Here is a 16,177-nt window from a genome sequence, read left to right as displayed (position 1 = left end):
CCTGGGTGTTTCCCTATACGCAGCACAATGTGATTAGCGTATTTGAAGATGTGTTTGATAGCTCAGAGTTGATGACATTGCACTTTTTACAGGCTTTTCACAATTTTTCTTGCATGACTTTTTTTGTCTACTTGTTTCTGTCTGCTTGGGACATTTGAGATCCCTCTTACCTCACCTGCTATATTCTTTTTCGTTCTTTTTTTGCCCAAGAAAAAAAAGTCCCCATTCTCTACTCATTCCTTTGTAAATTGCCTTACAAACCTCCCCATAACTTCTCTTTCATTCCAGTGACGTTCCTCCTCTGTTTTCTCCTCACTTCTGGGACTTTAAATTCTCCAATGTTAGATGCTGCGACAGAAACTCCAACTATCATTACAGTCAAATCAAAATTCTTCAAAAGCCTTTAAACAATGACGGGATTCATCACTGATCCACTCTGCCATGCCTTTTGATACATCTCCCTCTTTCCTCCACATATTTTGGAATTGCCCTGCTGTTTTTTCCTTGTGGCCTTGCATACAGTATGTCACTCTCCGTCTTCTTTAAACAGTCGTAAATTATCTCAAACCCTTCATCTCACAGACCTTCCTATGCTACCTTTTAAACTATCACCTAATGTAAATTACTCTGTCCCAGCACTCTGTCAACCAAACTACTTCATGCTGGAAGGCCTCCAAGCTTGTTATTGTGGGCATCTGGCAAGCTTCCTACTACAATTTAATTCACCTTGAATGGTCTGTGTCACAAATTAACAGGACATCCAGGAGAATCAATTGAAAACTGGACTTCTTTAGTGCAGCTGTTCAAGTCCTGACTTGCTGTTTTCCAATGTTGCTTTCTTTAACCCTAGCAGCATGGTATGAATGTAATTCCTCATCTCCCTTAGTTCTGACAACTGTTTATCTTACCATATCTTTTCCTTGTCCCAGGCGAGGAGGTGATGGTATGGGTTGTTTTCATTTTATAAATGTATTCTTCTTATATTTCCTGTATTTAATTTAATTAAAAAAACATGATCATAAAAAAGATGGAACACAATTTGCTGGAAACAAAAGAACAAATTTATTACAAAGTGCCATAAAAAAATTGTTCGAATGAAATCATAACACAGCCGACATTATCTATCTATCTATCTATCTATCTATCTATCTATCTATCTATCTATCTATCTTACTGTAACACAATATTTCATATTTTGAAGCATGCTGTAGGTTGTAATTAAACAGCAGATATGATCATGAAAAAGTATTAATGCTAGGGCTTTTCACCTTCAAATTAATATACTTTAAAATATCACTTTCTGTCTCTCCTTAACTGATTTTCATGAGAGATTTCAGATTGGCAACTTGCTTTTATCAGTTCCTTATCAAAATAAGCTGTTTTGCTGCCAATGAAGACTATCTCAGTAAACAACAAGGATTTTTTTTCTGATCAAATTGATAATGAAATGTAATCCTTCACATATCAACATCTTTAAATGCCTTAAGCTAAAATATTTTACTGACAGATAGTTAATCCTTAAAGATACTTGAAACAAAAAGTCAATGCTTGGCCAAGAAAAAAAGAAGCCTATCGGCACAGAACTTGAGAAGATAGATTTTAAATGACTAGATCTATAACAACAGTTCATTCTCTTTACAGCTACACCAGCATATCACTTTACACTTACAGTATATAAGGCCTAATGATAACACCCTATTTCCAACTGTATCACTGTCTACAGGAACACTTATTCAGAGCTCCACACAGCCCACAGAGAGCACAAAGTGCTGGTATAAATGACAAGGATGAATAAATACACGCGGAAAAGCACTTTATCCACTTCATAACACAAAGCCAGCCAGTCAATCTTCATGCAGTTTGTGTTATCCACTTGTCGAAGGCAGTAATTCAGCAGAACAATTTCCTCATGGATTTTTTCTAATATTAAATTCTTAGTATGTTCTCCATTGATTACCACACTTTCCTCATCAGAACCAATTTCAGCATCAAAACCTTTAAAAAAACACATAACATTTAGAAAATTCCTGAATGCAAATAGAACTTTCTTTTTAAAAGGAATTTAAAAATTATGATCAATGACTTATATTTGCTAGACCAAACTAACCATTTAATGAGTCTAATTGTGTATAATTTGGTTCTGATCTGAGATTGGCTGGCATTCCTTCCAGAATTGGTCACTATTTTATACCCAATGCTGCCAGGGCCAGCCCAAAGACTCTTAATTTAGTTATGGGGTCAACAAATTAGTGTTTATAAAACACTCTGTGCTGCTTTTATCTATTAAATTCTATTTAAGAAGTAAATGTTGTTGTTGCAGTTATTTGCTTTGATTATTCCAAGGTCTCGATTCTTCAGAAACATTTACATGTTCTCTAATCAGAACATCTTGACATGTAAGTTGGAAGTGCCAAAACAGGCAGATCATATGCTAATTTCTGACATATTGTGAGTAATAAAGTTTGCTTTTTTGAATATTTCCATACACTTCAATTGTCTTGACCAGTGTCTCAAAGGGCCACAGCTTTCACAGGAGACTTTCACTGATACGGTATAAAAACACCCTGGATGGAGTGCCGCTTTCTCTTGGGGCAATTTAGAATATCCAGCCAACCTGACCCCATCTGTTTAGATTATGAAGAGCATCTGGAGTGTCCAGAATAAATTTAGAAGATTCACTCTCATATCTAGGAAATTAACTAAGGTGCCTGCATTGTGAGGTAGCATCACTTCTCATTGTAAAAATGTGAGGTGCTGTTTATCTCACACAAAAATATGATACTGTACTCTTTATTTTATTTGCTGGGGGTTGTCTTCTCCATTCAGCACTCACAGCAAAGGTCAAGATATATAAATACATATAGAAGCAGGGAAAAAATTAAATCTCAATATTCTTTTCACATTATTACAAGTACAGTATAAACATTCCAGGAATAAAATATGACTTAAAACTACAAAAGACAAGAAAATGTATCATATGATGAACTGTCTTACTGCTGACTGTATTTGAGGCTGAATTTCAAAATTTGTTTATAAGTTAGCATGCAACCAGTGAGGCCAGGATGTTAAAGATGTTTATTATGATTGATCAGAACTTATATGATTCTGATCGATCAGTAGTTTACACCAGTGGCGTAGCTAGAGATCATGCCGCTCGGGGTGGGGCGGTGCTTCAATTTGCCGCCCTCCAACATATCTGAATATGTTAACCTATTTAAAGCGAAAATTAAAATGACGTATAGAGAAAAATTAAGATAAATTATGCATTGATTTATTCATATATAGAGAAACAGCAATAATTTTTCACATATAATTATTTATAAGCATCAACTAGACAAGAATATAGTATAGACGCACTGATAAGCTGTGTTCTGATTATTAGTTTAATACAATTAAACAAGAACCAGTGTAGTGTACAACTGATAGGTGGGGATGTTTTCTGCGCAGAGCAAGAACGCATTCGGAACGATAACAAAATTAAATTATAAATTGTAAATGAATTGATAATCTTCCTTGAAATTATTATTGGTTTAATGTTTATGTATATTATTGTTATTGTCTTGTAAATTTCAACTGCTGTATCTGATGCCGTCACAGAAGGACAGTCTGAAAATTATTTTTGAAGCATTTGTGGATAAAAATCAGAGAATTTTACATTTTTCATTCATGAGTGATATTTTTCTGATCCTGCTTACACACGAATTATACTGAGCCTTTTGGCCAATAATGCCACCCCCAAAAATGTGCCAACCGGGGTAGACCGAACCCTCCAACCCCCCTGGCTATGCCCCAGGTTTACACCTTAATCCATATAGTTAAGTCAAATGTTTTGTTTAATTTCTCCAAAGGCATTGTAACCTCTGTACTTCTTTTTAAAAACATATTGCAAAGAAATGTGCTATCAGAAACATTTACAAAAATTGCAGCCTGCAATACCTATGATGTAGATCCCGTTAATGCCAACACGTCATGTAAACCCTACAATTTCAAGTCACAAAACGCCCATTGTATGCTCTATTTACACTGTGGTAAAGATTAAGGTTGTGGGAGGATTATCTGACTCAAAGGGTGTTTCATGACTGATGTGGTGGCCATTACGTGATCTATGTTATAGCTACTGCAGGTAGACCCATCTCAATTAGGACGGCAATGGACAGTACTGCCATGTTGTGCTTTCTCTCTATGTCTTTGTGTTGTTCTTCACATACTATGATTCTCCACCCACATCCCTGTAGATGTCCTGCTTAGTGATTACAAATTGACCCTACAGTATGTGTGTGAATATGCCCTTCTGTAGACTGGGTGCCTCCTCTGGACTGTTGTTTCCTGTTTAGCACCTAATGCTTATGGGATAGTTTTAAGCTGCTTATGCTCTTCAAATTTTAAAATGAGTTTGAAACATGGACAGTCAGAGCCTATCCTGGCAGTGTAGGGTGCAAAGCAGCAACCAGTCATGCACAGACGCCAGTGTGTTACACACACTCACTTACATTCTGGAATAAGGTTTAACCATCACACAATTTTTATTGCATTTTTATTATTTAATCAATTAATTTATCCACCAGCTATTTAAAAAGGTTTGGGTTCATGAGGGACTTAAGCTGTCTTTGCACTTTATGAATTCCTTTATAATGAACATCCGCATGAACTGTAGGGAGATCTATCTATCTATCTATCTATCTATCTATCTATCTATCTATCTATCTATCTATCTATCTATCTATCTATCTATCTATCTATCTATTGTGGTTGACTGCTGGGGATCCTATCTGGATCTGCATCGTGTCCAAGGGATCAGAGCTTAAACGCTCAACCCAGTTGGGGCTTGTGGCCACTGCCAGGGGGTGCCTGGAGGATTGTGGAGCCCTGAATTGCAGCACCTGCCACACTCAGAAGTGCTGCCAGAAGAAATTCCAGGCACACCGGGTGCTCATGCGTCACTTCCGCCACACCAGGAAGTGCCACTGGAAGATCATCACGAAGCACCTGGAGCACATCCGGGGCATTATAAAAGGGGCCACCTCCACCTCACTCCATTAGTCGAGCCAGAGTCAGGAGGAAGAAAGGACGGAGCTTACGAGTGGAGGAGTGAGGGCGGTAGAAGAATAGAGGAAAGAGAGAAAGAAAGCAGGGACTGGGTAGTTGTGGCCCGTTTAAGCATTGTGTGGTGCTGTAAAGACTGGGAAGAAAAGGTTATTAAAACATGTGTGATTTGTGAACAACTGGTGTCTGTCTGTCTGTCTGTCTGTCTGTCTGTGTGTGTTAGGGGGCTGAACTTCCACACGATCTATCTATCTATCTATCTATCTATCTATCTATCTATCTATCTATCTATCTATCTATCTATCTATCTATCTATCTATCTATCTATCTATCTATCTATCTATCTATCGCAAACTGTTTCTCTTTACTTGCAGACCAATTCTAATCGGATTTTTTCCAAGCCAATCATTGCATTCAAATCCATGTTGAAAGACTCCTTGAATGAGCCCTATACACTTATCACCATTTGATTTTTCAGACATTTACACAGATTGATTCTGAGGACCTAAAGTAAACTTTGATTTATTAAAAACAGTAGTTTATAAAATTAAAATAATGTACATAGATATTGTAAATTTATACCCAGAAGACAGATTTACAGCCTTTATATATTTACTTGTCTGTCACTTCTAACACATTTACTAGAAATATGCTTGTCAAAATCATTATAATATTTATAATGTCTTACCTCTGATCTGATTGAGGTCTTCCTTTGTTTTCATGGACTGTAAAGAGTTTTCATTGAAGATCAGGCTGGAAGACCCATACTTGGTGAGCATAGAAGAAGAAACTGTTGTTCCTTTCACTGTTTTGTCATTGTGATGTAGAAGTTTTACAATGAAAATGGATTTTGCCAGACTAAGAACCAATAATGCCATGCAAGCAGCAAAGAAAACTCCTGTAAAAAAATAAAATAAATAAACTGTTTACTTGCTGCCTTTCCACGCCTTGACAGGTGCCACTGTGGTTTTAATGTTGTGCTAATCACTGATCCCATTTTAATAAACGCACAGAACACCAGTTACTGATTGTTTGTTTGTTCATTGATGTAATGTCTGAGCTGTATTGTTTGGTACAGACATTTGTGCGGAACAAGCCAACAAGGGGAGATACTCTATTAGAGACAAGCTGGTCAGGCTGCAGATTGTGCAGATATCAGAGAGGCTGCTTCAAGAGAGTGGTTTGGAAACACAATGCTTGTGCTTGGTTACAAATAAAGTTAAAGAACGAGTCATTGTTCATTGTTCAACAATATTGCAGTTTACACAGTAATTTAATGCATTTCAACTTTAAAATGTTGTAATTTTAATCAGTTCCTACATAAAGTTAATTGATTAGTTATTATGTTTTATGTACTGTATATACTGATACTAAAAAAAAACACAACACTTGTTGCTGGACTGAAATGTAACCCTTCTTTGCTGAAATAGTAATAAACAAAGAAACTAATAATAGAAAAAAAAAACAATTTACCAACAAATGGGGAGAGCAATCCTAGCTCTGAACACTAACAACAGATGTCTTACAGTCCTTCAGTATCTTCTCTTTCAACCACCACTGCTTGACACATCTGACACACTGAGCTTCTGAATCTGCAGTTGTGCCATCTTTTCTCATTTCTCCACAAAGCCCTGATGAAGTTGCTGCCCATTGGTAAGGAGTGGGTCACATCTGTAAATGTAATCTGGGGCATCCCGAAGGTGGAACGACAAAAGCGCATGGGACAAAGGAGCCGATAAATGCATTCTGACAAAGGTGTATAGGAAAAATGTGCATAGCTAGCAAAGATCCACTTTACTGTGCAAGTTATAGCATCACAAATAAATCTTGCAAAACAAAATATATAACATGAGCAGAAACAGAATACAGAAACGGAGTGACAACACAAGGCCATGTAAAAACTAGTACAGTAATGTGGCACCTTCCATATATCATATTAACTGCTGGTGAAAATTAAGCCAGATGTATCTTGATTTGGACATGTCTGGGAGTGGACTGAAACTATTGTACTTTGTGACCACAGCAGCCTAGCCTCCTATTGTAGGTTCAGGCTGTGTAAGAAGTGTGAACAGTGGATCTCTGATAGATCATCATGTCAATAGCATGAAGCCTGTCCTGCACTGTCCTGCTGGCAGTTTATGCAGCACTTTATGCAACTGTAGAGATCAAAGACTATATATATGTCCTTCTCTAGTGTGGTCTGGATGACAAGATCTTGGGTCTGTCTTGTTGGTTTGCTGAAACCATGCTTGCAGTCATGATGCAGTGAAACATCTATAGTGTCTGACAACAGCAGTACATGATATACCAATGGCCCTCCTGCTTGCTTCTGGGGACATTTGAGGCAATATGTCCTGATCTGTAGCTCACCACAATTTGATCACAGTTTAATCCACAAAGCGTTCCTTTGACTTTGTGGCTTGTTTTTTAAGATGGCACACATTATGAATTGTGGAACCATATATATACTGTATATGAGTGCATTTCTAAACAATGTCTAATCAATTCAGTTTACCTCAAGCGGATTCCAGTCAAGTTCTAGACACACCTCAAGGATAATGAAATCATAAAGGTTACCTGACCACAATTTAGAGTGCCACAACAAAGGCTCTGTATACTAATACTAATATGAAGGTTTCAGTTTTTGAATTTTAATAAATTGTCAAACCTTTCTACAAATGTGCTTTTACTTTGTCATTTTGGGTTATAACGTGTAGATTGATGAGTAAAAATGACAAATAAATTGAATTAAAATTAAATCTACAACACAATAAAGTGTGAAGAAAGTGAAGGGGTCTGAAAAATGTCCTGAATCTACTGTAAACAGTGCACATTGTAAATATATATATATTGGTATGATGTGGCGTACGGACAGGGGAAGGGAGCATATCCAGAACAATACCACCCCAGAGCGCTAGGTGGCAGTCCCCTGGGTTGTGGTGGTGCCTTGGACTCAGACAAGGCTCCATGGGAGCTGGAGTGTTATACAGCCCTTTTGGGTTTGGTGGGTATCACCAGGGGGTGCTGCATCTGCTGCTGAGCCTTTTGGTGCAGCTCTTCTGCCACACTTGGAAGTAAGCACCTGGAACACTTCCGGGTACCTTATAAAAAAGGAGCCAGCAGCCACTACTTGAGGAGCCAGAGTCAGGAGGAGGTAGATGAAGCTTGACCAGAAGAGTGGGAGAAAGAGAAAAGAAAAAAGAAGAGTTTTTGTGTGAACTGTGCTGAACTGTGTTGTACTTGTGGGAAACGGAACAAGGCGTTTCCCACGAGGGAAAAGGAGAAAATAAAAAGCGTGTGTGCTTAACTTGTGCCTCAGTGGCTGTCTGTGTCAGGTTTTGGATGGAAGGAGTGCCCTCTGCAGGCCACAATATACATATATACTGTATGGTACATGTTATATAATGCTATTAATCAAGCATCACAGGAGTTTTAATAAAAGCCGGAGAGTCTAAGTAAGGAACAGTGAGCAGTGTGTGGTGGCTTTAAAGGCATTTAGTAAGGAATATGCACTAACCACTCTTCATATATTCCTAATTTTCCCTGGAGGACAAATTAATTAAGTTCTATCTATATGACCAAAATATGACGAAATAATAACATAATTTAAGCCTGATAAGTGTAAAGACACATTTGACAAATCACCAGAAGACAAGTGACAAATTCTACAAATGAGCAGTTTGATTAGTGTAGTTTTATAGTGAACAAGTCACGGATTTCCCCAACCAGAATGACAGAAATAAAAGTGTTTTGGGTTAAGTCTTTTGGATTTATCATTCTCCTTTGTGCACATTTTGTGTTACTGTCCTTTGTTTATATCTCTCTGTTGAATTCCACTCACAAAGCATTAGCCTGCTGTCAGGGGCCTGATTTCTTCCTGCCATGTCATGCCCCACAAAGTGCTACTCTCTGTTTTATGTTCTGAGTACAAATGTTCTCCGTCAAATGAGAGTTCAACCCCTGTGGTGTGCCTTAAATGGAAAAAAAAACTAAGTCTTTTTTTCTCTTTCTTTTGATTTTAAACCTTCAATTAAAGTTACTTACTAAAGACACTCAGGTGAAGCCCATATGGGAAAAAATAATTATTATTATCACTATCATCACCATAAGCACTAAAATGTAGATTTATTGAAAGGTTTCCAGAATATATGTTAATAACAGTTTATTTATTATTCTAAATTTGAAGCTGCAATTAAAAAAAAATGCTTAACATACTGTACCTATCAGAGGTGTCTGGATTGCAGTGGCCGGTAAATCATCAGAAATGTTGACTCTAAAAACAGTGTAGCCGAGCAGAAGACTGGCTTTAAAAGTAATTCGGGTACCGCAGTTAGGGGGCAGATAAAAACTCATGACATCTACAACCATTAGGAAAATGCTTGGAATCAGCAAGCTAACAACATAGAGCAGAGGGCGCCTCCGAATGATGACCTGTGGGTGAGAACACAGAGACCCTGTTTTTACATTGGTACATGCCACATAAACATTTCAGTAGTAACAAAGTATAAAATTGAAATCATTTCAGTATGCATATAATAGAACGTAATTCCCTTTCTGTTGTAGGAAAATACGAAGAGTGAGAGAAAATTCCATTTTTATCTGTTTTCTCTGGTTGCCAGTAAATAGTACATAAAAATGTAAAGTCAGATGTGATTTTCTCTGTATGAACTCTAGTGACTTTCAAAGAAAACAAACTTGAATGGAACACCAACTCCTCACAAAGCACACTCATTCAGTTTAAGATTGTCAGTCAACCCAACATGCATGTCCCTGAGATGTGGATAAAACCCTTGAAAATATAAAGAGAATGTGCAAACTTAATGTCAAACAATGTCATGCCAGATGATTCAACCCAATCTCTGAAGTCATTGGGCTATTGTGCCATCTTTGCCATTTTTCTAGGTGTTCGATGAGTTTTGTGCCAGTCCCAATTAGGTTACTATTTACTCTGGAAACGAGGAACATTTTTTCCATTTCTTGGAGCAGAGAGCTCCCACAAAGTGTCTCCTGTGGGGCCTTTGACACTGCATGTGGTTTATAATAAACAGGGATATGTATTACAGTGCATTCATTCAGTGAAGTGCATTACTGGATATATGTATTGCACATATACAACAGGGAGAATCAAGTGTCAGAAGGAATAAAAAACTGGAACGCAATCGAAATTATTGTTATGTAAGGCTATAATAAATAAAAATAACCATTCAAACACTTTACTTGCTTATGCTGGTGGAAAATATCTTTCTATTATGGAACAATTATATGCAATCTAATTATTTTATTCCTACAGAAGGTTTCTTCATAGATCCTACAATCTCTGAATTACTGTCAATATATAAGATACTTTTTGTGTTTTAGCATTTGCAGCCTTTACCACTTCCACAAAAAAAATTGGTATGTAACAGTTGCTATAGCTTTTGTCCTGTGTAATAAAAGCATATTCCGATTAACTTTAAATGTAGATTATTTGACACTTACTGTACTTGTTCAGATTAAACAATCTTTTAAAATTTATAACAAGTGTATAAGTATATGAACCCATAACAGAATGAATTATTAAATATAAGGAAAAGGAATGAATGTCACTCAAAGGTTAGCAAATTGTAACTTAAAGTTGAAAGTGCCAGAGGTCTTTGCCCCATATTAAAGAAGCTACCAATGTAATTTTCCAAGGTTAGAATACAGGTAAATGATAACAAACACTCCTCCAGAAAGCAAGAATAAACTAATGGGAAAGCTCATACAGAATAGTGGAAGAACTGACATGAGTCAGAAATTACTAGTGGCGTTAGTTGATTGGAGGAGGCAATAAAGTTCTGCATATTAAGATTTTCATGACACGATGGATTAGATGAGGTAATGATAATTAGAAAAAGTATAAAATCAGATGAATTGTTTAATTAATTGCTCACTCCATGGACTGAGACATTTTTGCATAACTCAACTCTGTGCAAGTAAAGAAATGTTCTGCATTTTCATCTGAGTTCATTATCTGCCTTCTTTGAAGATGAAGGAAAGTTTTTTCCACACGATTTTCTTTCACTTTGATATTGAAGAGTATTGTTCTATTGATCATTGTCAGGAAAGCCATATTTAATGCACTGTGATTCAATGTTATATAACAATAAAATGTGAACTCTTCCAAGGGGGTGAATACTTTTTATTGGAACGGCATGACAAATGATTTCTATACAGTGCATTTTTTGTATTTTATGACTTGCACTATGAATGTTTTCTGAATGTGAAAAATGCTGGTAATGTACATTGAGATGCTCTTTACTCCTGGCAAAATGTATTTTCTATGATCTGTTCACATTCAAATAGCACTTGACAACTGTAAGAAACAGAAGTATTCGCACTTGTGATTGAATTTTATTTATAGCCCTAGGGCCATGTTCAGAGGTGGTTAGAAACAGATTGCAAAAATATTTAACATACATGAACATGCAAATGTGTTTTCTGTTCTCACATAACAAACATATAATTAGAATTTTGTTCATGGAAAGTGGTATTGGATTTCTATTTGGATATGATGTAGATACTGGAGTCACATTTTAATTCGCAGTGCAAGTGGAATTTGGCTATTTTATATCTTGTTCAGATGAAAAACTCAATTAATTATATTTATTCTATTTAATCAAAAGATGTACATGCTGGTTAGCTGAGTATGCTTTATCAGATGTTAGTTAAATATGTGGTCATTTTTTTAACATGAATTAGTAACCACATCTTCTGTCAAAAGCAGTTATGTGTTTGTTTTCTCATGCATTAACCACTACACCACAATGCCAATCATTTATTAATTTAATGAAGAAGGTACATGTAGTTGTTTAGTTCTGCAGGAATAATACCTAAGATTTTTGATTCTAAGCTGAGAATTCATCCAAGTGGGGTCTACATTTTCAAGATATGCAATTAATGTATCACCTTTAAGTGGTGTGTGAGTGTGTGCAATGTCAGCATACACTCTGAAATAGACTGATGTGGCATATATAAAGTGTTCCGACTGTGTGCCCATTGCCCTTTATAACTTCTGTGATTTAACCATATTAAGTGGCTGAGGAAAATGGGTGCATATGTACAAAAATAACAGTATTATTGTAGGGCTGTGTCAGCGAACATGTGCAAAGGAATAAAGGTTATTTCCATGCTGAAAAGGAAAGAAGGTTAAAGACACAACTTTTCGGCTGTTTAGCCTTCATCAGGTGTGCAACTGAAAGAGCAGGTAACATACTGTATATAGGAGGGGACAGAGGGAACAAAACAGGGCAGATGAAAGGAGAGAAGGTGACAGTATGTGACAAAAGGCTGCCATTAGAGAAGATGAAGGAAGAGATTAAAAAGTTAGTTGGTTGTTAAGACCAGGACAAATATGTGATCCCAGGGTAGCAATGACCTTAGCTTCTTCTGATTTTATTTATAAAATGTCTTTGGAGCCCTGTCATAGAACACAAACAGTGAAATCAGTGTAGTTATGATGAAATGATGTGAAGTGTTCTATAATAGGCTTTGTAAGTCTTTGATATTAACGGCTCAACCGTGCAACCCTAAACGTTCTGCTAGCTGTCTCCCTGTTTCACCTATATAGCTGGCTGGACACCACTGACAACAAATTCAGTAAATAAGATTTTAGCATTGTAAGAGGCCTGTTGTTTAAAATTGAATTTACCAGAGGGACCAGATATAAAGGTATTGTTAGGGGTGTGTTTGCAAGTGACACAGAGACTCCTGTTACAGCTCAAAGTGTCTGGTGAGGAATGTTGCTCTCCTCTGGTGGTGTGTGCATCAGATGAGATGCCTGCATCGGTTACATTGTCCACAGAAGGAGATCGGGGCAGGGTTAAGAAAAAAGTGGAAGGATCAGTCTGTCAAATACAGAAACACTGTTTGAGGACCTGTGGGAGAGGTAGAGTGTTACGGCAGAATGAGGATACCAGCAGTATGCAGGTTTTATTATTTGGGTTCCTCTTACAGTGGATACTACAATGTCCGCTCCTGGCTTAATTGATTGAACTCTCCATATTATTAAAAGGGTATTCTCCATCAATGAAGAAACTCCTCATTTTGGGTACTTCATTATAAAAGTCATCATCATTAGTGCAGCGACATGTAGGCTAAGGAACTGTGAAACAGGTAGTTTTTAGTATGTTAGGAGCTGTAGAGAAAGCAACTGTGTGTGTCAGATGGCTCAATACAGACAGAAGTTTTAAGTCCTGGAAAGATGATACTAAGGAGCGATATCTAAAATGGTGGAGTTGTTTTAGGAACTTTGACTATAAACGTGAGATATGGATAAAAACTACCGTATAGACTCGCATTTAAGTTCTCCTGCGGATAAGTCAGGGCTTGATTTTACCGTATAATGTCTGGCATTTTATAATGTTGGTCATATAAGTTGAATGCGGAAAACTCACGCTATTGGTGCAAGAGATTATGATATGCTAAAGCCAACCTGAGAGAGTAACCACGGAGCACACTGCCTTTTTTTCTATGTATTGTGCCTACGTGACCACACATTAATATCCAAACTATTCCGAAGCAACGTTTATACTGAGTTCTGTTTTTTGTATCTCACACCCTCATACACCTTTATCATAAGAGCATCCCTTATCTACGATGGAGCGTTTGATCAGAAGAAAACATGAAGCTGGTTTTAAATTAAAAGTCATTGAAGTGGAAAAAGAAATTGGTAACTGCGCTGCTGCAACAAAATTTGATATGTCTGAGAAACTGGTGTAAGATTGGAGGAAGCAAGAAGATGTAAAAAAAAATTGTGTCTCATTTTTGAACGGGCGTATAAGTTGGGTCTGATTTTATGATCGATTTTTCAAGTTTAAAGACCCAACTTATACGTGAGTATATACGCTAATAAAATCATTAATGAATTCCTGTAACTGGCTTCTGGAGCAAGAGGCAGCAACAACACAAGAAAATAATAGTGTCTTTCTAGGAAAAAGATATATTTGGTAAAAAAAAATTCACAAGAAAGAAAATACATGATAATACATTAATAATATATAGAATAATACATTAATACAAAAATGCACCACCTGAAGATAACAACATTAGCAACCGTGAGCAAAATTCTCTGTGGATGTGATTAGGTCCTGTTAGTGTTGGCTGAACACTGAAATATGTAAATATGTAGTAAATCAGTATTGGAGTATCCTATCACTTAGGAGATTAATAACTAAAGTAGACAACCAACACCATACACAGACACACAATCTGTAATCAAAATCCTTGCCACCTTCTCTTTCTGACCAGTATTAGTCGCTATCTGTGCAACACTAAAATAGCTTCATTCTCATGCAGATTAAAGCATTCCTTGAACTAACTGACATGTTGCCACAGGCCAACACTTTACCTCTACCCAGTTCAGAGCACAGAAAGCAGAAACAGGTCATTCCAAGTGTCCCCCTTAAACACTGCCAGTATCGAGGTATTAGTAATCTCCATCACTTTATACTGTTCACCGTTACTCTCCTCAGATTAGAGCAAGGCAAATATTAATGGCTGTGTGGGCTTTTCCACTAAATGTCTCAGTCCTGATTCTCAAATCCTCTTAAGGCTTATTAAAGGACATACTTTCCTTCCCTGTCAGATGAGCTGCTGCCATTCAGCCATCTAGCAATGCCCATCCTGAACAGCCGGACAACAGTTGTTTGCCCATCAAGCCTGTGAAGAGCTGTCCACCAACCACTTCAGTACTTTCTCACAGCCCCAATAATGGATGCTGTCTGATTTATTTCACCTTAATGTGTTTTTTGTATTTATTTTCTTAGAACCCTTACAATTTTATTTTCTGGCTTTCAGGTGGTGCAAAGGGTTAATTAAGGAATCAGACTCCCAAGATCCTGTGTGTTTTACAGCTTGGTTAGAATCCCTCATGACTCAAGCACCTCCTTAAATCAGCTATTTAGGGTACTTTTGTGCCCCCTCAATGACACTGAGCTCAAGGTTAACAGCTTGATTTCGGGTTGAAGACAGGCCAGAGTGGTCAGCAAGGAGGGACCCGATCTTGCTTGATGCATACTCTTTACAAACTTGCATGACTCCAGTGAATGAAATGTCTTCAATCAAACAAAGTGTTTGTGTGAAGGTAGGCTTTTCAAAGAAAACTTAATTACTTTCTACTCTAGATATCCTTCTGCTACAATAGATTTAAAAATTAAGCAGTGATGTTTTCCAGAGCAATTACAGCTTTCAATAACCCTGACATTCTGAAAAAGATTTTAAATGATCAATGTAGCAAATGCTAACATTTAGCACAAATAATGTCCACAGCAATACCAATATGCAATCATTTCTACCCAGAGATTACAGTGCAGCTATGATGGGCTTGATATTAGTAAAAAAAAATAAAAAAAAAAAAAACTAAACAGAAGATATCTGCAGAAATTAGCAATTTACTGTTGGGGGTGGGTGGGGAGTGCAATGGTGTTTACAGCTTAATTAGCCTAAATTCCGCCTTAAGCTTAGATGTCAGTTTTTCAGGCAAGTATACATTCTCTTAATTTAATCAGGAATTTACTAGAAAAAAAAAAGTCATGGCTTCCAATATATAGTTTTATTTTGAATCTGCTATTTATATAAAGTAGAGTAGCACTCTGAAAAGTAGTTACATTATTAAAATCAAAAGAGGCAACAAATGCAACAATATCATTTGCATTAAAAATAACAACTCAATTAGACTCTTAAAAATGAAAAGAAAAAAAGAACATCAATAGCATGTTTGTCATTTTAATAGAGCTGCAAGAATATTAGCCATAATCCTGGATTTGGCTCCTTTTAATATCAGATTTTAGCCTCATTTTACATCGTAACTTTGGTGAAACATTTACAAACACACATACCCATAATCCAATTCAGGGTTTCAGACATCTACAGCCCAGCCTGGCAGCACTAGTCAGAAGGCAGGAAACAACCTTAGAAGGGGTGCCAGTCCATCCCAGGACAGACATATTCACATTAAGTTATGGTCACCAATTGATCTAATTGATCTGAGGAAATAAATCTGTGCCACCCATCCTGGTAACAATACAATGCAACTGATCAGCTCAGAGGCTCTAAATTTGCAGGCCTTCTTCCCTGTAGGTAAATGTGAAAATGGAAGAAGTTCTAAAAAGTAAAT

At 36.9% G+C, this 16,177-nt stretch overlaps 1 protein-coding gene across 1 annotated transcript in view; it reads right to left on the bottom strand.

The window, feature by feature from the left end:
* Positions 1-253: 253 nt before the first annotated feature.
* htr3b (5-hydroxytryptamine (serotonin) receptor 3B) overlaps positions 254-16,177 on the bottom strand; it is a 74,458-nt gene continuing 58,534 nt past the window's right edge. Inside the window, exons 7-10 of the mRNA XM_039762422.1 lie at positions 9,264-9,474; positions 5,732-5,941; positions 1,748-1,995; positions 254-271 (exon numbers count right to left, since the gene is read on the bottom strand). Coding sequence (XP_039618356.1) covers positions 254-271; positions 1,748-1,995; positions 5,732-5,941; positions 9,264-9,474 — 687 coding nt within the window. The remainder of the gene's footprint in view (positions 272-1,747; positions 1,996-5,731; positions 5,942-9,263; positions 9,475-16,177) is intronic.

This window comes from Polypterus senegalus, chromosome 9 (assembly GCF_016835505.1).
Source record: "Polypterus senegalus isolate Bchr_013 chromosome 9, ASM1683550v1, whole genome shotgun sequence".
Taxonomy (NCBI): Eukaryota; Metazoa; Chordata; class Cladistia; order Polypteriformes; family Polypteridae; genus Polypterus; species Polypterus senegalus.
Note: the sequence above shows the minus strand (reverse complement) of the source record. Positions and strands in the feature narration are given on the sequence as shown.